We start from the raw sequence: 24,345 nt of genomic DNA, 5'->3' as shown, positions 1-24,345 counted from the left end.
CCCAAACTATTGGCATTGCCAATGCTTATTTTAATGGTAATCCACACATGTGCTGGATTTGCCAGCACGTGAAGAAGTATAGGTGCTTGGCATACTGTATGAATTACCATGTTAAAGAAAAAGAAATCCCTGGGTGGGGCAGGGATGCAGCGGCGCATCGAGTGGTGTGGTGCGCTGAGTGCTGGTGGGACTGGATGATGGATGGCTTAATGGTGGAGGGCAGGGATTTTGGGGTGAGGGGGTTATGTGGTAAAATGGGGTTAGTAATTGAGGGGCTTCATTCATCCTGTTCTGACTCCAACCATCAAATCCTGACCTGGTACATGATACAATATGGTATGACCTATCTCTTTTTTTAATGTTTTTTTATGTTTTTTGTTTAACTCTATGATCTCATGATAATTTTACTGTCATGTACATTGTCACCAATGTTGTTATGTTTTACATATGATGTATACAGCCTTGACAACGACCAGGGGTCGAAACACGTGTCGGCTGTTGATCTTTTGGAAAATAAACATAATTCAAAATTTCACATGATTTGGACATATGCCACGTCTGTTTGAAATATTTTTTGCATTGAAAGTACTGACCTAGAGCGCAAGACACTCCCCCGAAGCTTAATTCTTAATTAGTAATTGAGGGGTTAGTGACATAAGGCAGTTATGGAGCAGAATACCTGTCAGTGTAAAGCAGTTAGTGGGAGCAGTGAGTGGGCAGTAATTGGTGTGGCAATGGGGCATTGTCGAGGCAGTGGCGGGGTATGATAGCGAAGTTGGACTTACCGGCAGTGACTGGAGGGGTTGGGGGAGTCATAAGGGCAGTAAGGGAGGAGTGAGGAATGGAGGCAGTAATGCGTTAGTGTTGGGTAGTGATTGAGGCATTGTTGAAGGTAGTGGGGGGGTGAGAAGAGTAGTGGTGAGCTACTGATGGGGGCACTGTTAGGGCAGCGATTGTGACAGCGATGGTGTAGTAAACGGGCAGTGGTGTGGCAATGGCAGAGGCAGTCATGGGCGTGATGGGTGCACTGATGGCATAACGAGATGGAGCGCCGGGCAGTAATGGGGCGGTGATGGAGGCAGCGATGGGACAGCGGTTTGGAATTGATGGAGACCATTGAATGGGTTGCAGTGTGGGGCAGTCGTGTGAGCGCTGATGGGTTCACTGACAGCATGAAGAGATTGAAGGCAGTGATGGGGCGGTGATGTGGGCAATGACGGGGGTATTGATTAGGGACACTGATGGGGCAGCCATGGGGCGGTGATAGGCACGCTGGGGCATAAAGTCATTAAGTGCCATCTGGAGGCAGTAACTGTGGAAGTGATGACGAGGTATTGATTGAGGAGTGATGGACAGTGATTGAGACAGAGGTGACAGTGCTAATGAAGGGACTGAAAGATAGGGCTATGATTGGCAGGCGACGGAACCGTGATAGGGCGAAGACAGAGACAGTGAGCTGACGTAGGCATTGATTTGGCTAGTGATTCATTTCAAGGACCATTCATTTTCTCTAGTACCGCGGGAGTAGTCGTGAGGACAGTGATGGGTGCACTGACAGCACAAAGAGATGGAGGGAGGTGATTGTGACATCGACGGGCCTGTAATCGGCTGTGAATAGGAGGTGGGTATAGCATGGGGTCGACATTGTACAGTAGGGTGGCATGTCACTCCTACACAGGCCGCTGACAAGAACAAAGCGCTCTTCGCTGACACCTGGGGGGGGGGGTGTTCTGTCTGTTCTCTCTCTCCCCCTCCCTCCCACCTTGGTACACCCCGGCGGTTCTCCTTGGTGACGTCACTCATTCGCCATCCCTGAGTGGTTGATGCTGAGGCTGTTGCTGTGGGTACAGTGGGGAGGTGACGTCACCCTGCGGCGGAGGATGCAAAGGAGGCGGCCGAACGCTGGGCGCCAGTGACAGGTGCAGCGAGCCCCGGACCAGGGGGAGCGGAGAGAGAGGGGCGGCTTCCTGACCAGGGTGACACAGGGAGCCAGCCAGAGCGGCACCTGAGGCGGCGAGGCCCAGCGAGAGCAAGAAAGGCACCCGCACCCCTGGCTATGGGCCAATGAGAGGAGAGTGCGCCCCATCTACAGGAGTCCCCCAGCTATGCACCAATAAACGGCACTACCGCTCCTTCCGCGCTGTTTAATCTTCCCCACCCCGATTTGCACCCTTTACTCCCACCGCGATCTGCACTTGCTATCCCCCATAACCCAAGCTGCACCCTCATTCTCTCTACAGCCGATGTTCGCCTCGTACTGCTCGTTAACCCCCCTGACCCACAAATCCGCGCCCTTTGCTCCGATAGACCCGATCTACGCCCGGTATTCTTCCTTGATACGACCTGCAACTCTTCCCGCCCCATACATAACCTCACAGGCACGCGCCTCTTAATCCCCACTGCTCCTGACGTTCCACTTAAATGCAGAATTTCCCGTTAAGCCATCATCACCCCCTAAAAACTCCCCATGTGCATTAACTCCTTACATCACCACAATGTCCCATTAGACCACTTTCCATGCACCCCCACGGCCCTGTATCCCCTTCGCAGCACCCCACTACCTGCATTAGCTCCTCACATCAGCCCTAAGTCCAATTCGACCCCCCCCCACTCCCACTTTCCCATTATCCAGACATAGCCCCCCCCCAATCACCTTGTACTAAATTAGCGCCATTACCCCCACATTGCCTGGTAGTCCCATTACCCGCGCCCTCACACCCTCTCCCGCACACTGGCCCTCTTGGTGGGGTGGGAGTTGCTCTGAAAGCCTGCCTGCCCCCCCCCCCACCCCCCCAGCGCCCCTCCACTCCCCGCTGCCACCCTGAGCTCTGCAGCTGCAGGTTCCTCGCCACTTCCCCTGAGACAGGTTCCGGTTGGGCAGCCGCCGCTGTGTGTGTTTCCGGGTGCCCGGGGGCGCCTACTATGCCGCTGTAGCCGGGCACATGGTGCTCACCCTCCTCGTCTCGGCCTATAAACTCTGCAGGTATCTCGCCATGGCGGATGGGGACCGGCTCGCGGTGCCCGGGTACATGACTCACATGTGCTGGTGGCAGGCCGCCGGCTCGGGGGCGCCCTGCCGGGACGTGTCGCCGGGGGTCAGCGCTGACGTCCAGGCGGCCCTGAACCGCATCCTGCCCGAGCTGCACATGGTCATCTCCTCGCTGAAACAGGCCGTGGACTTCCAGGGCACCCAGAAGGCCATCGCAGAGATTTTCCAGCTGGTGGAGGAGGCCTGGGCGATGCCAACTCTGGGCAGGGAGGTGGCACACGAGCTCTGCGAGGCCATCCGCCTGGAGGGGGCCTTGGACCTTCTCCTGAAGCTGCTGCAGTCCGACGAGGTGGAGATCAAGTACCAGGCGGCCCAGCTGGTGGAGCAGATACTGGTGGCAGAAAACAGGTGAGCTGCCAGCGCCCACAGTGCCTGTAAAAATGTGTGCTCTGTCTGTGTACCAGTGTCCCCGCATGGTATTTACCAGCATGACTGCAAGTGCACTTCTGACTGTGCGCCAGTACCACTGACAGACCGTGCAGTGTGTGTGCTCTGTGCGCCAGAATCACTCCAAGTGCAACTGTGGCTGTAGAAAGTATGTGTTCTTTTTTTATACCGATATCACAGCAAGTGTGCATGGGTTCTGGACACCAACATCAACGCACGTCCATATGTGGGGCCCTGTGCATCAGCATCACTGCAAGTACACGTGTGTCTGTACACCAGTATTACTGCAAGGGCATAGTGTGCTCTGTATGTAATCCGCTTACACGTGTGCAGTCATCCTGTACACCAGCATTACCTCGGGTCCATATGGGTGGTCCCTGTACACGACTATCAGTGCAAGTGTATTTGTGTTTCTAGTGTACACCAGCATCACTGGAAGAGCATAGAGTGTGCATGCTCTATTCGCCAGAATCCCTGTAAGTGCACTTAGGGCTGTACACCAGTATCACTGCAAGACCACACGCCTGTTATTCATACTAGTTGCACTGCAAGTCTGCATGGGTCCTGTACATCAAGAGCACTGGAAGTTTACCTGGCTCTTGTGCACCAGCATCACTGCAAGTCTATATATGTGTGAGCACTGGGCCCTGTTCACTAGCACCACGGCCAGTCCTTATGAGTGTGTCTTGTACACTAGCATCATTGCAAGTGCACTTGTGTCTGTGCCCCAGTCTCACTGGAATATCATACAGGAGGTGTGCTCTGTTTGCCAGAATCACTGCAAGTGCACTTGGGTCTATACACCAGTAACACTGCAAGACCATATGCGTGCTATGTATACCAGTGTCACTGCAAGTGTACATGGGCACTGGCCCCTGTGCATCAGCAACATTTGGAGTGTGCATGGGTCTGATACACCAGCATCACCATAACTCTATATAGTCAACCCCTTACACTAGCAACACTGGCATATGTCTGTACACACGTATTACTGCAAGACCATATGCATGCTATGTGTAGCAGTATCACTGCAAGTGCACATGGGCCCTGGCCCCGGTGCATCAGTATCATTTGGAGTGTGCATGGGTCTGATACACCAGCATCACCATAAGTCTATGTGGGCAGCCCATACACTAGCAACACTGGCAGATGTCTGTACACGAGTATTACTGCAAGACCATATGCATGCTATGTGTAGCAGTATCACTGCAAGTGCACATGGGCCCTGGCCCCTGTGCAGCAGCATCATTTGGAGTGTGCATGGGTCTGATACACCAGCATCACCATAAGTCTATATGGGCAGCCCATACACTAGCAACACTGGCATATGTCTGTACACAAGTATTACTGCAAGACCATATGCATGCTATGTGTAGCAGTATCACTGCAAGAGCACTTCAGTCCTGGCCCATGCACATCAGCCTCACATCAGCCTCACTGGGAGTGCGCATGGGTCCAATACACCAGCATCACCATAAGTCTATATAGGCAACCCCTTACACTAGCGACACTGGCATATGTCTGTACACAAGTATTACTGCAAGACTATATGCATGCTATGTGTAGCAGTATCACTGCAAGATAACTTCCGCCCTGGCCCATCAGCATCACTGGGAGTGTGGATGGGTCCAATACACCAGCATCACCATAAGTCTATATAGGCAACCCCTTACACTAGCGACACTGGCATATATCTGTACACAAGTATTCCTGCAAGACCATATGCATGCTATGTGTAGCAGTATCACTGCAAGGGCACTTCAGCCCTGGCCCATGCACATCAGCATCACTGGGAGTGTGCATGGGTCCAATACACCAGCATCACCATAAGTCTATATAGGCAACCCCTTACACTAGCGACACTGGCATATGTCTGTACACAAGTATTACTGCAAGACCATATGCATGCTATGTGTAGTAGTATGACTGCAAGAGAACTTCAGCCCTGGCCCATGTACATCAACATCATTGGGAGTGCACATGGGTCCAATACACCAGCATCACCATAAATCTATATAGGCAACCCTATACACTAGCAACACTGGCATATGTCTGTACACCAGTATCACTGCAAGGCCATACAGTGTCAGGATGTGTGCTCTGTACACTAGTAACACAGTGAGAGCGCAGGTGTCTGTAAACAGATATCACTGTCAGACCACGTGTGCTCTCTATACCAATATACATGGCCTCTGCAGACCAGCAAGCACAAGTGTTTCTAGACCAGATCACCTCAAGACCATATGCATGCTGCAACAAAAGCGCGGGACCATGAACACCGGCATCACTGGCAGACCACGAGCTGTGTGTACCAGCATCACTGAAAGTGCACGTGCCTCTTACTACATGAGTATTATTGTCATGGCATCTCGGTGCTATTATTTATTTATTGTGTGTCCGAGTTTATCATACACTTTTCACACTGGTAGCGAAATTCTTAAATTCACAATTATACTTAATAATACAGTAAAACTACCCATCAATCCGCAAATTCGTATACAATCGTTGCAATCTGTTTTTAAAATGCTATGACAACATCTGTGTTCTATGTTGTGTCTGCACCCCGATATTGCTGAAGGACCACTTGGGGGACACCCTACACCCGCCCCAGCATCCCTTGGAAGGCTGTACCCCTCCCAGGTCTTCTTCCTAGTAAGGTTTCTTCCCCGAGCGACTGCTGTCAGTATGTTGACGGTCTGCGCCCACACCTCCCAGCGTCCCCGTCAGCCATGTCCGGGAACCCTTCCCCGCCATCGCTGCAAGGCTGTAGGCGCGCGCCTGCACCGGCCTTGCGCGCGCTCCTGTGATGTGCTGACGCGGCGCACTTTCTTAAAATAGCCCAGCAGGGGTGGTGCTCATTGCAGGCAGGCTGGGTTTCTTCTGATCAATGGCAGCGCTGCAGCCAACGCGCCATGACTTGCAGAGAGAGGGGAACATGGGCCTAGTTTTGTTTTCTGGGTTTGGAAGTGTGTCCTTGGCTCTGGTCTTTGGAGCACGGCGTCATCTCTTTGCCCTGGGGTTGGTGCGGGGATCAGATCCTTTGTTCTAAAGGGGCGGGGTACATCGATCTGGGGTTGCAAACTAACTGCACCCACTCCCTGCACATTTTTTTTGAGGAGGACTCTGGCTCTTTGCGTTGTGATTGGACCAGGGTCCCTGTCGCCTTGCTCAGGGATTGGATGAGAGTTCTCTGCTGCTTGCTCTGACATTGGAGGTGGGGCCTGTGTGAGTCTTTTACTCTGGGGTCGGGGCTCCATCTCTTCTCACTGGGCTTGGAGGGAGGTTCCAGTGCTTTGCTCTAGTTTTGGAACAGCGCCTGTGCTCAGTGTTCATGGGTTGAAACATGGCTGCACATCTTCGTTCTGAGAGTTGTAGCGCGGCTGAGACTGCAGTAGAGCTGGAGTAATGCTTTGGCTCTTTTGGGTTTGGTGGAAGGAACCGGCTCTTTGATCTGTTGTTCGGGCAGGACTCAAAATCTGTGCTCTGGGCTTTGGAGAGAGGCTTTGGCATATTTCTGAAGGGGTTGGCACAGGTCTTTGGCTAATTTCTTTGGGGGTGGCCGCAGGACTCCAATTTTATTCCGTGGGGTTAGAGGGCACTCCTAGACTTAGCTCCTATGTTGGACACATTCTTGGATTCTTTGCTCTGGGGTTGGAGTAGGGCTCATACTCTTAGTCCCTAGGTTGGCCACATTATATGCTCTGGGGTTGGAGCAGGGCTCATATACTCTTAGCTCCTAGGTTGGAACCATCCTTGGATTCTTTGCTATGAGGTTGGAGCAGATTACCAACGGGGGTCCTGGGAGTCCCTCTACCAGACATTAGTCCTGGTTACAAGAGACTTACCCAGAGTCTTTAGCTCACTATCTTTCACAGAGAAGAAATATCCCAAACATATCAGTCTTTGTCCTGCCCTGGGGCAGTCCAGCACCGAAATGCTAGGCAATTCTCCTCTGAACAAGAGTACCAACAGCATCCCCAGACACATGAGGTTGGAGCAGGGCTTGTTCTCTTTGCTCCTAGGTTGGACCCATTCTTGGATTCTTTGCTCTGGGGTTAGAGCAGGGCTAATACTCTTAGCTCCTAGATTGGAGAAATATTTGGATTCTTTGCTCTGGGGTTAGAGCAGGGGTCATACTCTTAGCCCCTAGGTTGGAGAAATGTTTGGATTTTTTGCTCTGGGGTTAGAGCAGGGGTCATACTCTTAGCTCCTGGGTTGGACACATTCTTTGCTCTGGGGTTGGAGCAGCGCTTATTATCCTAGCCCCTAGATGGGACACGTTATTGGATTACTTGCTATGGGGTTGGAGCAGGGCTCATACTCTAATGTTGTGGGGTTGGGGCAGGGTTTTGGGCTTGGAGCAGGGAATATACTCTTAACTCTTAAGTTAGACAGATTCTTGAATTCTTTGCTCTGGGGTTGGAGCAGGGCTCATACTCTTAGCTCCTGGGTTGGACACATTCTTTGCTCTGGGGTTGGAGCAGGGATCATACTCTTAGCTCCTGGGTTGGACACATTCTTTGCTCTGGGGTTGGAGCAGGGCTCATACTCTTAGCTCCTGGGTTGGACACATTCTTTGCTCTGGGGTTGGAGCAGGGCTTATTATCTTAGCCCCTAGATGGGACACGTTATTGGATTACTTGCTATGGGGTTGGAGCAGGGCTCATACTCTAATGTTGTGGGGTTGGGGCAGGGTTTTGGGCTTGGAGCAGGGAATATACTCTTAACTCTTAAGTTAGACAGATTCTTGAATTCTTTGCTGTGTGGTTGGAGCAGGGCTCATTCTCTAATGTTATGGGGTTGGGGCAGGGTTCAGGGTTGGAGCAGGGCACATACTCTTAGCTCCTAGGTTAGACACATTATTGGATTCTTTGCTATGAGGTTGGAGCATGTATCATACTCTTAGCCCCTAGTTTGGAGAAATATTTGTATTCTTTGATATGGGGTTGGAGCAGCGCTCATACTCTTAGCTCCTGGGTTGGACGCATTCTTTGCTCTCTGGGTTGGACCAGGGCTCCTACTCTTAGCTCCTAGGTTGGAGAAATGTTTGGATTCTTTGATATGGGGTTGGAGCAGGGCCCAATCTCTTAATACGTAGGCTGGACACATTCTTCGATTCGTTGCTATGGGGTTGGAGCAGGGTTCATACTCTTAGCTCCTAGGTTGGAACCATCCTTGGAATCTTTGCTATGGGGTTGGAGCAGGGCTCATACTCTTATGTTACAGGGTTGGATCAGGGCTCAAACTCTTAGCTCCTAAATTGGACACATCCTAGGATTCTTTGCTATGAGGTTGGAGCAGGGCTTATTTTTTTGCTCCTAGGTTGGACACATCCTTGGATTCTTTGATCCTGGGTTAGAGCCGGGCTCATACTCTTAGCCCCTAGGTTGGAGAAATATTTGGATTCTATCCTCTGGGGTTGGAGCAGGGATCATACTCTTAGCTACTGGGTTGGAAACATCCTTGGATTCTTTGCTATGAGGCTGGAGCAGGGCTCATACTCTCAGCACCTAGGTTGGAGAAATATTTGGATTCTTTGATATGGGGTTGGAGCAGCGCTCATACTCTTAGCTCCTGGGTTGGATGCATTCTTTGCTCTCTGGGTTGGGCCAGGGCGCATACTCTTAGCCCCTAGGTTGGAGAAATATTTGGATTCTATCCTATGGGGTTGGAGCAGGGATCATACTCTTAGCTACTGGGTTGGAAACATCCTTGGATTATTTGCTGTGAGGTTGGACCAGGGCTTATTGTCTTCGCTCCTAGGTTGGACACATTCTTGGATTCTTTGCTATGGGTGTTGGAGCAGGGCTCATACTCTTAGCCACTAAGTTGGAGAAATGTTTGGATTCTTTGCTCTGGTTTTGGAGCAGGGCTTTGGTATGGGGTTGGAGCAGGGCTCATACTCTTAGCTCCTAGGTTGGATACATGTTTGGATTCTTTGCTATGGGAGTTGGAGCAGGGTGCATACTCTTAGCTCCTAGGTTGGAGAACTTTGTGGATTCTTTTCTATGGCAGTTGGAGCAGGGAGCATACTCTTAGCTCTTATGTTGAAGACACCCTTGGATTCTTTGCTCTCTGGGTTGGACCAGGGCTCATACTAGGATGGACACATTCTTGGATTCTTTGCTATGTATTTGGAGCCAGGCATATATGCTTAGCTCATAGGTTGGAGAAAGGTTTGGATTCTTGGCTATGGGGGTTGTAGCAGGGCTCATACTCTTAGCTCCTAGTTTGTACACATTCTTGGATTCTTTGCTATGGGGTTGGAGCAGGCCTCATACTCTTAGATCCTGGGTTGGACATGTTATTGAATTTTTTGCTTTGGGGTTATAGCAGGGATCATCCTCTGCTCTTGGGTTGGACACATTCTTGGATTCTTTGCTATGGGGTAGGAGCAGGGATCATTCTCTGCTCTTGGGTTGGACACATCCTTGGATTCTTTGCTATGGGGTCGGAGCAGGGATCATACTCTGCTCTTGGGTTGGACACATTCTTGGATTCTTTGCTATGGGGTAGGAGCAGGGATCATACTCTGCTCTTGGGTTGGACACATTCTTGGATTCTTTGCTATGGGGTAGGAGCAGGGATCATACTCTGCTCTTGGGTTGGACACATCCTTGGATTCTTTGCTATGGGGTAGGAGCAGGGATCATACTCTGCTCTTGGGTTGGACACATTCTTGGATTCTTTGCTATGGGGCTGGAGCAGGGCTCATACTCTTAGGCGTTGGCACAGGGCTCATACAGTTTGTACACTTTGCTCTCAGGTTGAAGAAAAAGGCTTAGATGCTTTGCATGTCGGACCCTTAATATCTTTCATGCTCTGACACACTCCTAATACTGGGGGCTCTTATCTTGATATCCTCCTTGTTTGACGGATGCTGACACTCTCTCAGTCTGAGGACCACTATTCATGTGACCCTCTGATTTCAGAAGGGTCTGACGCAGAAACCTTCAGAGTGTGGGACAGTCAGACTCTGTGACCTTATTAGTCTCTGGGCTTTAACTCAACGGCCCTCCTAGTTTCAGTGGATGTGGTTATAACACCTCTTACAAAGACAGGCTCTAATCCTGAACTGAAAACTTCCTACTGTGATGGGCTTTGACTTTGAGTTGGGTCCCTGCTTGTCTGAAAGGTTCTCCCACTTAAACCACAATAGCATAACATAACATCATCCTAGTGTGAGAGCCTGGAGAGGCTTTGACTCACAGACCCTCAGTATAAGTGTGGGGTTCTGATTCAGAGACCATCTTTGTCTGAAGGGTTTGTCATTGAGATCCTACTAATTGGATCTCTCTGACACTCTTTAAACTGAGTGGCTATGAGTCACAGACCCTACTAATGGGCTCTGGCACAAAGCAATAAGACTCTGAGGCTCTCCTAGTGTGAGTGGGTCTGACCCATAGACCCCCCCTGTCTAAATAGTGCTGATACAGAGACCCAACTAGTGTGAGGGACTCAGACTATCACAACCTTCTGATTTGTGGACCTCAGTATCTGACACCCACCTAACTGAGTGAAAAGGCCATGTTTTAAATGACAATCTGTCTTTACAAGATTGGTGGTTGTTCTCCAGGAATTACAGCCAAACTAACTTATTATTGCCACCAGTGATCTTTGTTCTGCAGTGGAGCAGGGCTCTGACTCTTTGCTCTCAGTTTTGAGCGACACTCAGGGTCTTTGCTATTGGTTTAGAGCAGGACTTGGTTGATCCGAGGTTGTAGCAGAGCCCTTTGCAGGGCTGGAGAGAGTTTCTGGGTCTTTCCACAGGCATCGAATCTGAACTCCCAACTATTTGCCCTTGGGTTAAGTATCATCTATGCACTGTTCAAGATTTCCATTGCTGCGATCTGGAGGAGAGGACCACATTGTGGACAATGTTAAAACCCGGCCTTGCAGCCATCACCGTTCGGTTCACCCACACAACTCCTCATTCATGGTAACAATACAATGAAGAGCGGACACAAGACAGAGGATGTAAATACATGTCTTTATTGTAACGTATCTCTTACTCCTAGTGACTCCTCCTCATCTGCTTCCTCTCTCTGTCTACCCCGTGACCCGGCCTGCCCCTAACCACGTGACATGGGTGCCGGCTTCACTAAACATCACAACCCCCCTTTCTTAACAAAACGTTACTACTCAGTCCATTTATTCCATGAGTCTCTGGGGTCTGTTCCTCGCCCGCTGGGGCCTTTCCATCAGGTTCACCTGCCGATGACCATTACCCTTCCTCATGGATGAATTGACCTGTTCTTCACTGGAGTCCTCTCAATCTCCTTCATAGGGTGCATCCCACTCCTGTGGACCAGAGTCCTCTTCTGGAGTTCTTGCCATGTTGATCTTGGGAATCCTCTTGAAGTATGAGTAATTCCGGGTCACCTCTCTCCTTTCCCCTTCAGCAGTGATGAGAAGCCCCCTTTACTCTGGTGACAGTCAGTGGTTCCTTGTCAAAACCAGCAGTGTGTTTGTGGGTCTGATGCTGGTGCACAATCATGATGTTCCCAACCTATAGATCATTTCCACGAGCTCTCCAACCACATCAGCTCCCTCTTTCATACTTTCCTTGGCACACATGTCTCGTTCCCGCATCTCAGGATCTCACGCATAGCCTTCTCCTGGAGCCATGACATGCAGGGTTCTCGTGCGTATGTTCCACCCAAACATCACTTCCGATGGTGCGTTTCCAGTGGTACTGTGGGGTGTGGTTACAGTATCTTCTCAACAGGTTCTCCCGTCATGCATGCAATTTGCACATTTCTCTTGATGTTGCTCATAAAGCGTTCCACTGTTCCGTTGGCCTGCGTGCCATTACGGTGTGACTCATTGATGTGTGGAACCCATGTATTCTGCAAACTTTTTAAAATCCTGCCCTGTGAAAGGGTGTCCATTATCAGATTTGACTACTCTCGGTATCCCAAAGACGGTGAACATCCTGTATGGTGTGGCAAGCAGCGGTGGAGGGCACCAATTGTAAATTTGAGAATCAAGAGTTTTCGTCCATTGCCACAAATATGTATTCCCCCCCTCCCTTCCAGGGGACCAAAAACATCAACTACTATCTCATCCCATGTTTTCTCTGGTAGGTCTGTCATGCACAATGGCTCAAGTCGTGTGTGAGGGCTGTTGACTGCACACATGGGACATTGACAGAGAAGCATTTCCAACTGCGCTTCCAGCTGTGGAAACCATACTTTCAGCCATAGAATCCTCTTAGTGGACACAATCCCACAATGTCCTTCATGTGCAAGCTCCAGAACCCTCCTTTGTAGTGTCCAGGGAATGAGTACTCTGGATCCTTTGAGTAAATGCCCTTCTTTTGACCTGGCCAGTTCCTCCCTCACTGCTGCCAAACTACTGAGATCTTTTTGTGATTCTGGGCTGGCGCACACCCCTGCCTGCTTGGCCTGCCTCCATCGACCTGACTCGATGCACCTGAAGATGATTTGCATGGCCTGGTCATTTTCAGTTTCCTGTGCGATGTGTGCCAGGTCAACTCCCTTTGGAGTAGCTGCATGTATGATGTAATGTATATAATGATCTGCAATTGAGGGTGTAGGCATGGAGCTCTTGCGCAGATGTCTCGATAGGAAATCAGCAGGATTGTTATCCTTCCCAGGACATTGAATGTTGCAGAAACTGTAGTCCTGCAGTTTCAGAGCCCATCATGTAAATCTGGGGTGCATTTTGGCTTGAGGGTTGCCATTGATGAAAAGGGGGGCTTGGTGGTCAGTGACCACTGTGAAGGGTTTTCCGTAAAGGACTAAATGAAAATGTTCACAGGCCCACACTTCGGCCAGTCCTTCTTTTTCAGCCTCCGAGTAGGCTTGTTCCGTTCCTCATAAGACTTCTACTGGCATACGAGACAATGTGACGCGTCCCACTGTCCTTGAGATCAACCTGTGTCAAGGTGGCACCTAACCCAACTGGGCTGGCGTCCACAACCAATTCCGTCTCCCTTGAGGTATTGAAATGTGCCATGTTTTGGCGTCCTCTATGCATTGTCGAATTGTCTCAAACGCCTGTTGACATGCACCTGTCCACTGGAACGTCGCTTGCTGTTTCGTCAGGGCTCTCTGTGGCTCACTCACTGATGCAAAATCCCGGATGTACCAGGTACAGTAGCTAGCAAGTCTTAAGAAGGATCATAAATCTGAGACATTTGCTGGGGGGGTCTACCTCAGTGAGGAGGGCGGTCACCTTCTCTGGATCCAAGGTCATGCTCTGTGCCGATAATATGTGTCCAAAAAACGAAGAGTGTTCTTCCTGAACTTGCATTTATCTCTATTTAGCATGAGGTGGGCTTCCTCAAGTGCCATGCACACTCTAGTAAGGGTGTTGTCATTTTGTTCTTGATCTTTTTCTGAACACGTCAATCACTGTAATTTAAACAGTTGGGGATGTGCTTTATGACATTATGCATTATGTATTTCTGCCTGGAAAATTTCTGCGACCTACGAGACTCCAAAACAGAGGCATTTGTACATGTAGAGTCCCAGGTGAGGGACAAATGTGGGTATGTATCTGACTCTTTGCTCAGTTCCAGTTGATGATATCCTTTGTTAAGGTCCAATTTTGAAAATACAGTGGCACCATTTAGTAGGTGGACCATGTCGGTGATCCGTGGAGCTTGATGACGCTCTCTCAGTATGGCTTCATTCGGCCGGCGCATATCTACACATATTCTAATGTCCTGCAAGTGCATTTTGGGCACTGGAACTATTGGTGACACCCACAGCGTGGGTCCTACTGCGGGCGCTATGATGTCTGCGTCCAGTCATTTGTGTAATTCTTCCTCAACCTGTCGTTGTATGTTCACTGGAATGCCACGATAGTGTCGGGCCACTGGCAGTACCTATGGATCAATGTGCAAGTTGATCTGAGGATTTTCATGTTTACCCAGATCTTTGAACAATGTGGGAAACACTTGCTCTATCTTGGCTGATGGATCTAAGTATTTGTGCGCCAGGAGTCTGTATAGTACATGTATGAGGACCATGTCTATGGCGACTTTGAAATTACGATGCACCCATGGTCTTTTTCGGTCTCCAGTACATACATAGGTATCCCTTTGGTCTGTGTTTTGTATTTGCACTGTGCCATGCAGTATCCTTTGCAGGGTAGTGTAGTTTTTGATCCATATGGACGATCCATATGGGTAGATGTTTACTTCTGCTCGTCGTAGTCGTAGAACATGTGAGAGATTGTTGTAGACCTCTTCGCTTATGACATTTACAGTAGCTCCGGTGTCTACTAAGAATTCGACCGCCATGTCATTTACTTGGAGGAGCAGTATCGAACTTGGTTCTTTAGCTGTCGGGTTTTGCAGTGCGTAGAGGTAGCCCCTTTTCCGTAGTTCTTTGCAAGGTGGTTCTCTTCTTATCGAGTCTTCTTCCAATGATGCACTGGATCTGCTGTCCGTCTGGGACTGCTCAACCAGATAAAGAACGTATCTTTCGGGTTTTCGACTGTATCTTGATGCTGTTGTCTTGTTCGACCGCCATTCTACTAGTGCTCTCTCCTGTGGCTGTCCTTTTTCCCTTCTGTCTCTCTGCCGTCGATGAGGTGGTGTCATGATCTCTGCTTCCAAAAGGTCAGGGTTTTCCCAACTCCCTTGGAAGCAGATCCATAACCCAGGTTCCGAGTGCCAACCAGTCCCAATGGGGACCTTTTGGACCCAGTCCTGGCGCCAGTGGCACCAGGCTCATAAATATGCCCAGTCCCAGCGCTGGAAGCGCCGGGCTCATAATGCTTGGGTGGACTTACCTGCAGCAGACCATGCTGCTTACTTGCCTGCCAGTTGAGCCTCTGATCCTCTTCTGTTTGGAACTACTTTTCCTGTTGGGTGGGGCTGGAGCCACTCCCTAGATGCAGAACACTGGAACTCTTCTGGAAGGCAGGAACTCTTTTCTTACCAGGAACTCTTTTCTTACTTAGGCGTGGCTGTGGAAGGAGACACCTAAGCACTACAGGAGGCTATTTAAACCACACCCGGTGGATGAATCTTGCTTTGCGTTATTCTGCATCCTCTGCAGCAGAACGCTCATCGTGTCTTCCGCATCTGATCCTGGGCCTAAGGAAAAAGGCTTACCATCCTGAATCCAGTCTTCAGCAACACCTATAAAGACAAGAAAGAACAGGTTAGCATTCCGGCATCTGAAAGGCAAAGGCTTACCTACTCTTCGTGCGCTCCGGAGGTCTTCACACTGTATTCCGGCATCTGAAAGACAAAAGCTTACCAACTCTTCGCACGCTCCGGAGGCCGTCGGCGCTGCATCCCGCATCTGAAAGACAAAACAAGGTGCGTTTAAAGACATTGGGGAACTTTAATACTCACGTGCCATTACTCCTTTCCACATCTAACCCAGTGGGTATCCCGGCACCCTGCAGCCGCTCCGAACTTGTACCTGCAAAATAAAAAGACAGTTAGAGCGCATTGTGAAGCTGGCAACAAGCGCTTACGTGCTTCCAGGCGCTTCTATTCATCACACGGGCTCCATCTTCAAGGCACTTCAGCCCGTCATCCGCCATCGCCGGAACCCTGCAAAACAAGAGACATCATTATTAAAGACTTTAAAGACATTTGAGTTACTCGAAACTTACCATTCGTGCAGTAAACGACGGACAGCAGTCCTCTGAAGTCAAGAGGCCTGCGCTACCTATCCAGTGAAGAAACTGGTTACAGCACCCTGCCCCGAGGCAGATGGAGAGCTCGGCATTCACTTACCTAAGGTGAGAGCGTTAACTTGTGGGGGTCTACAGGAGAGGAGAAGAGGAAAGAGATAGGGACACCCCAGTAACCCCAGTTCATTAACCCCGTATTTTCTATCTGCAGACATCTTACTCTGCACGTCAGGCATACAGGGCACAGAGGTCCAGCCCAAAGAGCCAACCGGGTGCTGCACATCACCTTTGAAGATACGGTAGTCGCCCAGTCAAGACCGGCGCCTCTGCGAGAATCAGGTGAGCGTTACAGAACGCAAAGCCTACCGCAAAACTCTCGCCCAGGCGCTATGGAAACCTCGGATACTGACCACCTAGCCCGGTTACTTGGGGAACTAAGGGCAGAAGTGCATGCAGCTCGTCAGGAAACGAACGCTCCAAGAAGGGAACTAATTATTTCCAAGGAGAGAACAGATGATCTTGCTAGACAATTGCTACAGTCACAAGCCGGACAGACCCCGCTACCCGCATCAGGGGCAAATCTTCCTTCAACATCCTCTATGAATCCAGTGCAGATCAACCTACCTGGGAATGTACCTCTGGCTCCGCCCGAACGATTTTCTGGTGACCCAAAGAGGTTTGCGGTATTTATCAATCAGTGGCGGTTGCACTTCTTATGCCGGCCAGCAGCCTTTCCAACTGATCAAGCTAAAGTAGCTTTTGTACTTTCGTACCTTAGTGGCAATGCGGCAGACTGGTCGATCCCTCTAGTTAATCAAGATGATCCGGTTCTCCATGATTTTCAAGCCTTTCAGCTTAGTATGGAAAAACTGTTCGCAAGACATGCACAGGGGCAGGCCTTGGACAATGAGCTTCTTTCGTTGCGACAGGGTAATCAAGACCTTTTGGCTTATATTGCATCTTTCAATAGACTAATAGTGGAAACTCAATGGCCTGAGGACAAAAGGATTACGCTGTTTTATAGAGGTCTACGTGGAGAGCTCAAAGACGTTTTAGCCCAAGTAGTGAATCCCCCACAAGACTGTTCGGATTATATAGACTTGGTCGTTCAAATAGATCACAGACTGCAGAACAGGAAGGCCGATCATTCCAAGTTTGATGCCCGAGTATTTTCCAAACCGCCAACTCCTTCCAAAGGAGTAGACTCCGGGGAACCCATGAAAATAGGGGGTCTGAAAGGTCCTCTAACACAAAGGGAGCGGGAAAGGAGAAAACAGTTGCAATTATGCCTATATTGCAGAAACTCAGGGCACTTTCTTCGAGACTGTCCGGTGAAACCTGCCAAGAAGGCAGTAGGAGCTGCAGTTACCACAGTTACAAACTCTGAGCAGGGAAACGACCTTGCCCGACAAGAATAGAGGTCCTCTTGCCGAGCGTGAAAACCAGTTCCGTGACCTCCCATTTCGTGATACCTATGGTCCTCATTAGCCCTGATAATCCGGATCGATTACATGCAATTGAAGCTTACGTCGACAGCGGTGCCATCGGCAATTATGTGGATCATGAAATGGTTTTGAGGATGAATCTAACTCTTTGTCCCAAGGCTGTAAAGGACGTCATTACTACGGTGGATGGTACGGAGATAGCCTCCGGGCCAGTAACGCATACCACTCAAGAGGTGACGCTAGTAAGTCAAGATGGACACCATGAGAAGATCGTGTTCGATGTGATCAAGGCCCCTCAGTTCCAGATTATTCTAGGAATACCTTGGTTAGAGAAACACAATCCTCTGATCGATTGGCGAGCAAGAACGGTCCAGTTTCCAGAATGTGTCTCTACTTGTCACCCTCCACCTGGTGTTGCACTGGCAGCAATTTCTTCAGAGACTCCCCAGTTACCTCCCGAATACCTAGAATACCAAGATGTTTTCCGGAAGGAGCAGGCTAACTCTCTACCTCCTCATAGGTCTTATGACTGCCAGATAGACCTGATACCTGGATCTACTCCTCCTTGTAGTAGAATTTATGCCCTCACCGAGCCTGAGAACCTTCACCTTCGACAATACCTGGATCAATACCTGGCAAATGGGTTTATTCGTCCTTCCAAGTCCCCTGCCTCTTCAGCTTTGTTCTTCGTTCCAAAAAAGGAAGGAGACCATAGAACTTGTATCGATTATCGCTCCCTGAACCAGATCACCGTTAAGAATAGATATCCGTTACCTTTGATCCCTGAACTCCTGGACCAAGTCAGAAAAGCATGCATATAGACAAAGCTGGATCTTAGAGGAGCTTACCACTTGGTACGAGTAAAAGAGGGCGATGAATGGAAGACGGCCTTCCGCACCAAGTATGGGCTATTTGAATATCAGGTCATGCCCTTCAGACTTTGCAATGCCCCGGCCGCCTTTCAATATTTTATGAACTATGTCCTCAGAGAGCTCATAGATGTGTGTGTTGTTGTTTACATCGACGACATTCTCGTTTATTCTTCATCGGAATCTGAACATTGGAAACACGTGAAAATGGTCCTCGAAAGATTGCGTCAACACAAACTTTTCGCTAAGTTGGAAAAATGTGTTTTCAACGTGACTGAAGTTGAATTCTTGGGATTCATATTATCGCCTGGCGGAGTGCGTATGGATTCAAAGAAGGTCGATGCAGTTCTCAAATGGCCATCACCATCTTCCGTAAAAGGTGTGCAAAGCATGTTAGGCTTCGCTAACTTTTACCGCAGGTTTATCCCCGAGTTCTCTCGAATAGTCCAGCCCATCACTGCCTTGTTAAAGAAAAACAAACGTTTTGAATGGTCTACCGAGGCGGAACAAGCTTTCCAGGATTTGAAGACTAAATTTATCTCTGCACCAATCTTAAAACACCCAAGCCCCGAACTCCCCTACATTGTGGAAACTGATGCTTCAAGCCATGCCATGGGGGCAGTTCTATCACAAAAGGACCCGGTAACCAATCAGTTGCATCCCGTGGCATTTTGGTCCCGCAAATTCTCGCCTCCTGAAGTCAATTACACGATTACTGACAAGGAACTTCTGGCTATCAAGTCTGCCTTTAAGGCTTGGCGGCATTATCTGCTGGGGGCCCGACACACCGTTACTGTGATTACGGATCACCGAAACCTGCAATATTTGAAAACCGCAAAAGCCCAATCCTCTAGACAACTCCGTTGGGCATTATTCTTTGCCGAGTTTGACTTCATAATTACCTATCGACCTGGTACAAAAAACGGTAAAGCCGATGCCCTTTCACGGATGGGAGTGGAAGAACACTTGATCAACCCTAAACCTGTACCAATCATTCCCGAACAAAGAATTCTGGGTGTAATCGCCACAGAATCCATAGAGGAAGTTAAGGATAAAGCCAGGCAACTTGTAACTCCAGCAGACATACAGAATTGGCATCTGCAGGGAAAGGACTTTGCAGTAAAGGACAACTTATTGTATTTCCAAGAACGATTATACCTACCCAGCACAGATTTACAGAAAAAAGTAATCTCTTGTTATCACGACTCTTTAATGGAAGGTCATCCCGGTATAGCCAAGACCTCAGAAAAGATCAAGCGCTACTTCTGGTGGCCGTCTTGGAAAAAAGATATCAGAGACTTTATAATGTCCTGTGGAGTATGCGCCCAAAACAAGAGTCAAAAGGAAAGACCAGCAGGCCTCTTACGCCCTATTGACATCCCACCTCGCCCTTGGCATACGCTTTCTATGGACTTCATCACCGATCTACCTCCATGCTCCGGATACAATACGATTCTAGTAATCGTGGACTTATTCTCCAAGATGGCGCATTTCATTCCGATCAAAGGCTTGCCAACAGCAGCAACTCTGGCCCGAGAATTTCTCGAAAACATCGTCCGACTGCACGGTTTTCCTTCGGTTCTAATTTCGGATCGGGGTAGTCAATTTATTTCTCATTTTTGGCGAAGTTGCTGTCGGTCGGCTCAAATTGATGTGAGACTATCGACCAGTCACCACCCTCAGACCGACGGACAAACCGAGAGGACCAATCAAACTCTGGAACAGTATTTACGCTGCATGCTGCAACAAACTGAAAAAACTTGGAAAGATATCCTTTGGATAGCCGAGTATGCCTACAATAACTCTGTCCATTCGGGAACTGGGAAAACCCCATTTTTTCTTTTGTACGGCAGTCACCCTCGAACCTCGGAGTTGGATCCCCTCCAAGATCTTGAAACACCAGCAGTAGACTACCTGCATTCTACAATCACCCAAGCCTTTAAGGAAGCTGTTTCTCACCTTCAAAGGGCTAAAGAACAATACAAGAAAGGAGCAGATCAACATCGGAAGGAAGCCCCTCACTATCAAGTAGGGGATCAAGTCTGGTTATCCACCAAATATCTATCTCTAAAAGGGCCACGCACATTCAACCCAAGATACCTTGGTCCCTATTCCATCACTACCATAGTAAACCCAGTAGCGGTCAGTTGGACTTGCCCCCGCACATGAAGATACATCCGGTCTTCCACGTCTCTCTATTAAAACCCGTGCAACCTCAAACCCGACTAACCAAATCTCCAAAACCTATCCTAGTTGATGGAGAACTCGAGTTTGAAGTCAAAAGCATTCTGGACTCCAAGATCTCCAAATCTAAACTATTCTACCTAATTGACTGGAAAGGCTACGGCCCCCAAGAGAGATCCTGGGAACCTGCTGAATATGTCCACGCTCCTCGCCTAATCAAAAGATTTCACCGAACATTTCCTGACAAGCCAAAACCCCCGGAGAAGCCCGGTTTGGGAGGGGCCTTGAGGGGGGGTACTGTCATGATCTCTGCTTCCAAAAGGTCAGGGTTTTCCCAACTCCCTTGGAAGCAGATCCATAACCCAGGTTCCGAGTGCCAACCAGTCCCAATGGGGACCTTTTGGACCCAGTCCTGGCGCCAGTGGCACCAGGCTCATAAATATGCCCAGTCCCAGCGCTGGAAGCGCCGGGCTCATAATGCTTGGGTGGACTTACCTGCAGCAGACCATGCTGCTTACTTGCCTGCCAGTTGAGCCTCTGATCCTCTTCTGTTTGGAACTACTTTTCCTGTTGGGTGGGGCTGGAGCCACTCCCTAGATGCAGAACACTGGAACTCTTCTGGAAGGCAGGAACTCTTTTCTTACCAGGAACTCTTTTCTTACTTAGGCGTGGCTGTGGAAGGAGACACCTAAGCACTACAGGAGGCTATTTAAACCACACCCGGTGGATGAATCTTGCTTTGCGTTATTCTGCATCCTCTGCAGCAGAACGCTCATCGTGTCTTCCGCATCTGATCCTGGGCCTAAGGAAAAAGGCTTACCATCCTGAATCCAGTCTTCAGCAACACCTATAAAGACAAGAAAGAACAGGTTAGCATTCCGGCATCTGAAAGGCAAAGGCTTACCTACTCTTCGTGCGCTCCGGAGGTCTTCACACTGTATTCCGGCATCTGAAAGACAAAAGCTTACCAACTCTTCGCACGCTCCGGAGGCCGTCGGCGCTGCATCCCGCATCTGAAAGACAAAACAAGGTGCGTTTAAAGACATTGGGGAACTTTAATACTCACGTGCCATTACTCCTTTCCACATCTAACCCAGTGGGTATCCCGGCACCCTGCAGCCGCTCCGAACTTGTACCTGCAAAATAAAAAGACAGTTAGAGCGCATTGTGAAGCTGGCAACAAGCGCTTACGTGCTTTCAGGCGCTTCTATTCATCACACGGGCTCCATCTTCAAGGCACTTCAGCCCGTCATCCGCCATCGCCGGAACCCTGCAAAACAAGAGACATCATTATTAAAGACTTTAAAGACATTTGAGTTACTCGAAACTTACCATTCGTGCAGTAAACGACGGACAGCAGTCCTCTGAAGTCAAGAGGCCTGCGCTACCTATCCAGTGAAGAAACTGGTTACAGCACCCTGCCCCGAGGCAGATGGAGAGCTCGGCATTCACTTACCTAAGGTGAGAGCGTTAACTTGTGGGGGTCTACAGGAGAGGAGAAGAGGAAAGAGATAGGGACACCCCAGTAACCCCAGTTCATTAACCCCGTATTTTCTATCTGCAGACATCTTACTCTGCACGTCAGGCATACAGGGCACAGAGGTCCAGCCCAAAGAGCCAACCGGGTGCTGCACATCACCTTTGAAGATACGGTAGTCGCCCAGTCAAGACCGGCGCCTCTGCGAGAATCAGGTGAGCGTTACAGGTGGCTCCTGGGGTTGGCTCACTTTTCCTGGGGGACTCCATCCGTCTATCCCTGCCTTGCGTTGGTCTCCCACCATTTCCTTCGCCTTCTGCTTGACTGCGGTACATGCGACACACAGCTTTGAAGTGGTTGTCCCACCCACAAGCTGAGCATTGTTGTCCTATGGCTGGGCAGGCGCCTTCCTGTGGAAACTCATAGCCACATCGATAGCAGAATGGTTCTCGGTTACCTTTAAATGGTAGCCTTGTGTCCAATTCGTGGACGTTTTCTCTTTATCCATGAGAGATTGTGATGTCACTAGAGCCCTCCACTTGAAGAGCTAGGGCCGCGTCTGATCTTGCCAGGCATAAGATCTCTTCCAGGGATCGAGGCTTCTGTAGCAATCTCTTTCTGAAGTCAGCACATTCGCACAGTGCAATGATCTGGGATCTCAGTGCTTCGTCATTCGAGTAGTTGAAATCGCAGTGTTTAAGTCGAATGCGTAGACGCATAACGTACATGTCCATTGACTCCCCATTTTGCTGCTTTGTCGTGTGGAACACGTGTTGTTCATAGTCCACATTGATGTGGGGTGTGAAGTAGTCAGTAAGAGCTGTTTTGAGGTTGATGTAGCTGTCCGTGGATCCAGTTGGCAGTTCGTCCACAAAGTTGCGCACATTTGCCAATGGACAGGGTTAGTAGGCTGTGTTTTTTGTCTTCTTCCAAAGGTCCTATGGCCTTGATGTAGACATCGAAATCTCTCAACCACCTTCTGCATCTGGGACCCAAACTGTTGGTTTCTGATAGGTCAAAGTGGGTGGGTAATTGTGTGATCAAATTGTCCTGCAACCTTGAGGGCTGAGCTGCCGTTGGTGTGACAGGCACGGTTAGCTCCTCCTCTTTTGACATGCTGATGATGATCCTCTGGCTGGCAGCTGGGAAGTGTTGTATAGCCCCTCACTGCCTGAGGTATGATACTTTTGTGGCATGGGGCTCACTGCTGTCACGACTTACTGACTCGTGCTTTTAGTATTTGTGATCACATCCACGTGTGATGGAAAGAGAAACAAGAACTGCGTAGGTGGCTCGGGCCTCGTACTCGCTCAAACAGTTAGGTGCGCCTCCTGCGGCGCCCTGCTCAGATCACCACTACGGCTCCGTCCTTTGCACAGCAATAATATGCGGCCCGCTCTGCCCGTCGAAAACCAACTTTTGGTTTCGGATGCACCGCCTGCTGATCCCCCGACACGGGATCCCAAATCACGCACAGGTCGATCCCATCCTCGTCGCCACTTTGGTATCCCTCAGGATATCATGCCATCACCGCCTGGTTCACCCACGTGACTCCGCATTCATGGTAACAATGCTATTAAGAGCGACACAAGATAGAGGATGAAAACACACGTCTTTATTGTAACGTGTCTCTCACTCCAACCGACTCCTCCTCATCTGCTTCCTCTCTCCCTCTGCCCCGTGACCCGGCCTGCACCTCACCACGTGACATGGGTGCCGGCTTCACTAAACAGCACACGCACCTTTAATATTTTCTTAAATCGGTATGCAACGATGTTTACTTAATGTGGGGTACGTTGAATTCTCCAACTTTAAATACAATATGCAATTTAAAGTACATTTTGTACAAGGCAGGGTGTGAACTAGAGCTAAGCTAAGCGATAGACGTGTTTTAGGGAATGTTCAGGATGCAGCTGTCTTTTTCCTCAGTGGCCTAGCAACAAGTATTCACGTCGGTGGCTTTGTTCTAACGAAAACTGATGCAAGCATTGTACTGTAGAGATCTATAAAATATCAGGATTTTAGCTTGAAGGTTTCCAGCAGTCTCCAAATCGATCGAGTCGCCAGAGTAATCTTTTGAGTGTCTTTTCTAGACCGTTAATGCTATTGTGTGGCTACATATGGTATTGCAGGTGGTATTAACCTACTTGTTCGAAAAACATTTCACCTTTTACTTTTGACCGAATTTTTTTGATCGTGTTCTTGGTCGAAATTCGGTCAAATTTAATTAAATATATCTATGGCGTGGGGTAAGGGAATAGGGGGGTAGGGAGGTTGCAGGGGTCTCCTCCCGCATTTTCGACCAAAAAA

General features: G+C 49.3%; 1 protein-coding gene across 1 annotated transcript in view; it reads left to right on the top strand.

Moving 5' to 3' along the window:
* The first annotated feature begins 1,646 nt into the window (after nt 1-1,646).
* SARM1 (sterile alpha and TIR motif containing 1) overlaps nt 1,647-24,345 on the top strand; it is a 189,460-nt gene continuing 166,761 nt past the window's right edge. Inside the window, exon 1 of the mRNA XM_069615344.1 lies at nt 1,647-3,397. Coding sequence (XP_069471445.1) covers nt 2,943-3,397 — 455 coding nt within the window. The 5' untranslated portion in view covers nt 1,647-2,942. The remainder of the gene's footprint in view (nt 3,398-24,345) is intronic.

This window comes from Ambystoma mexicanum, chromosome 9 (assembly GCF_040938575.1).
Source record: "Ambystoma mexicanum isolate Mex_15411 chromosome 9, UKY_AmexF1_1, whole genome shotgun sequence".
NCBI classification, from domain to species: Eukaryota; Metazoa; Chordata; class Amphibia; order Caudata; family Ambystomatidae; genus Ambystoma; species Ambystoma mexicanum.
Note: the sequence above shows the minus strand (reverse complement) of the source record. Positions and strands in the feature narration are given on the sequence as shown.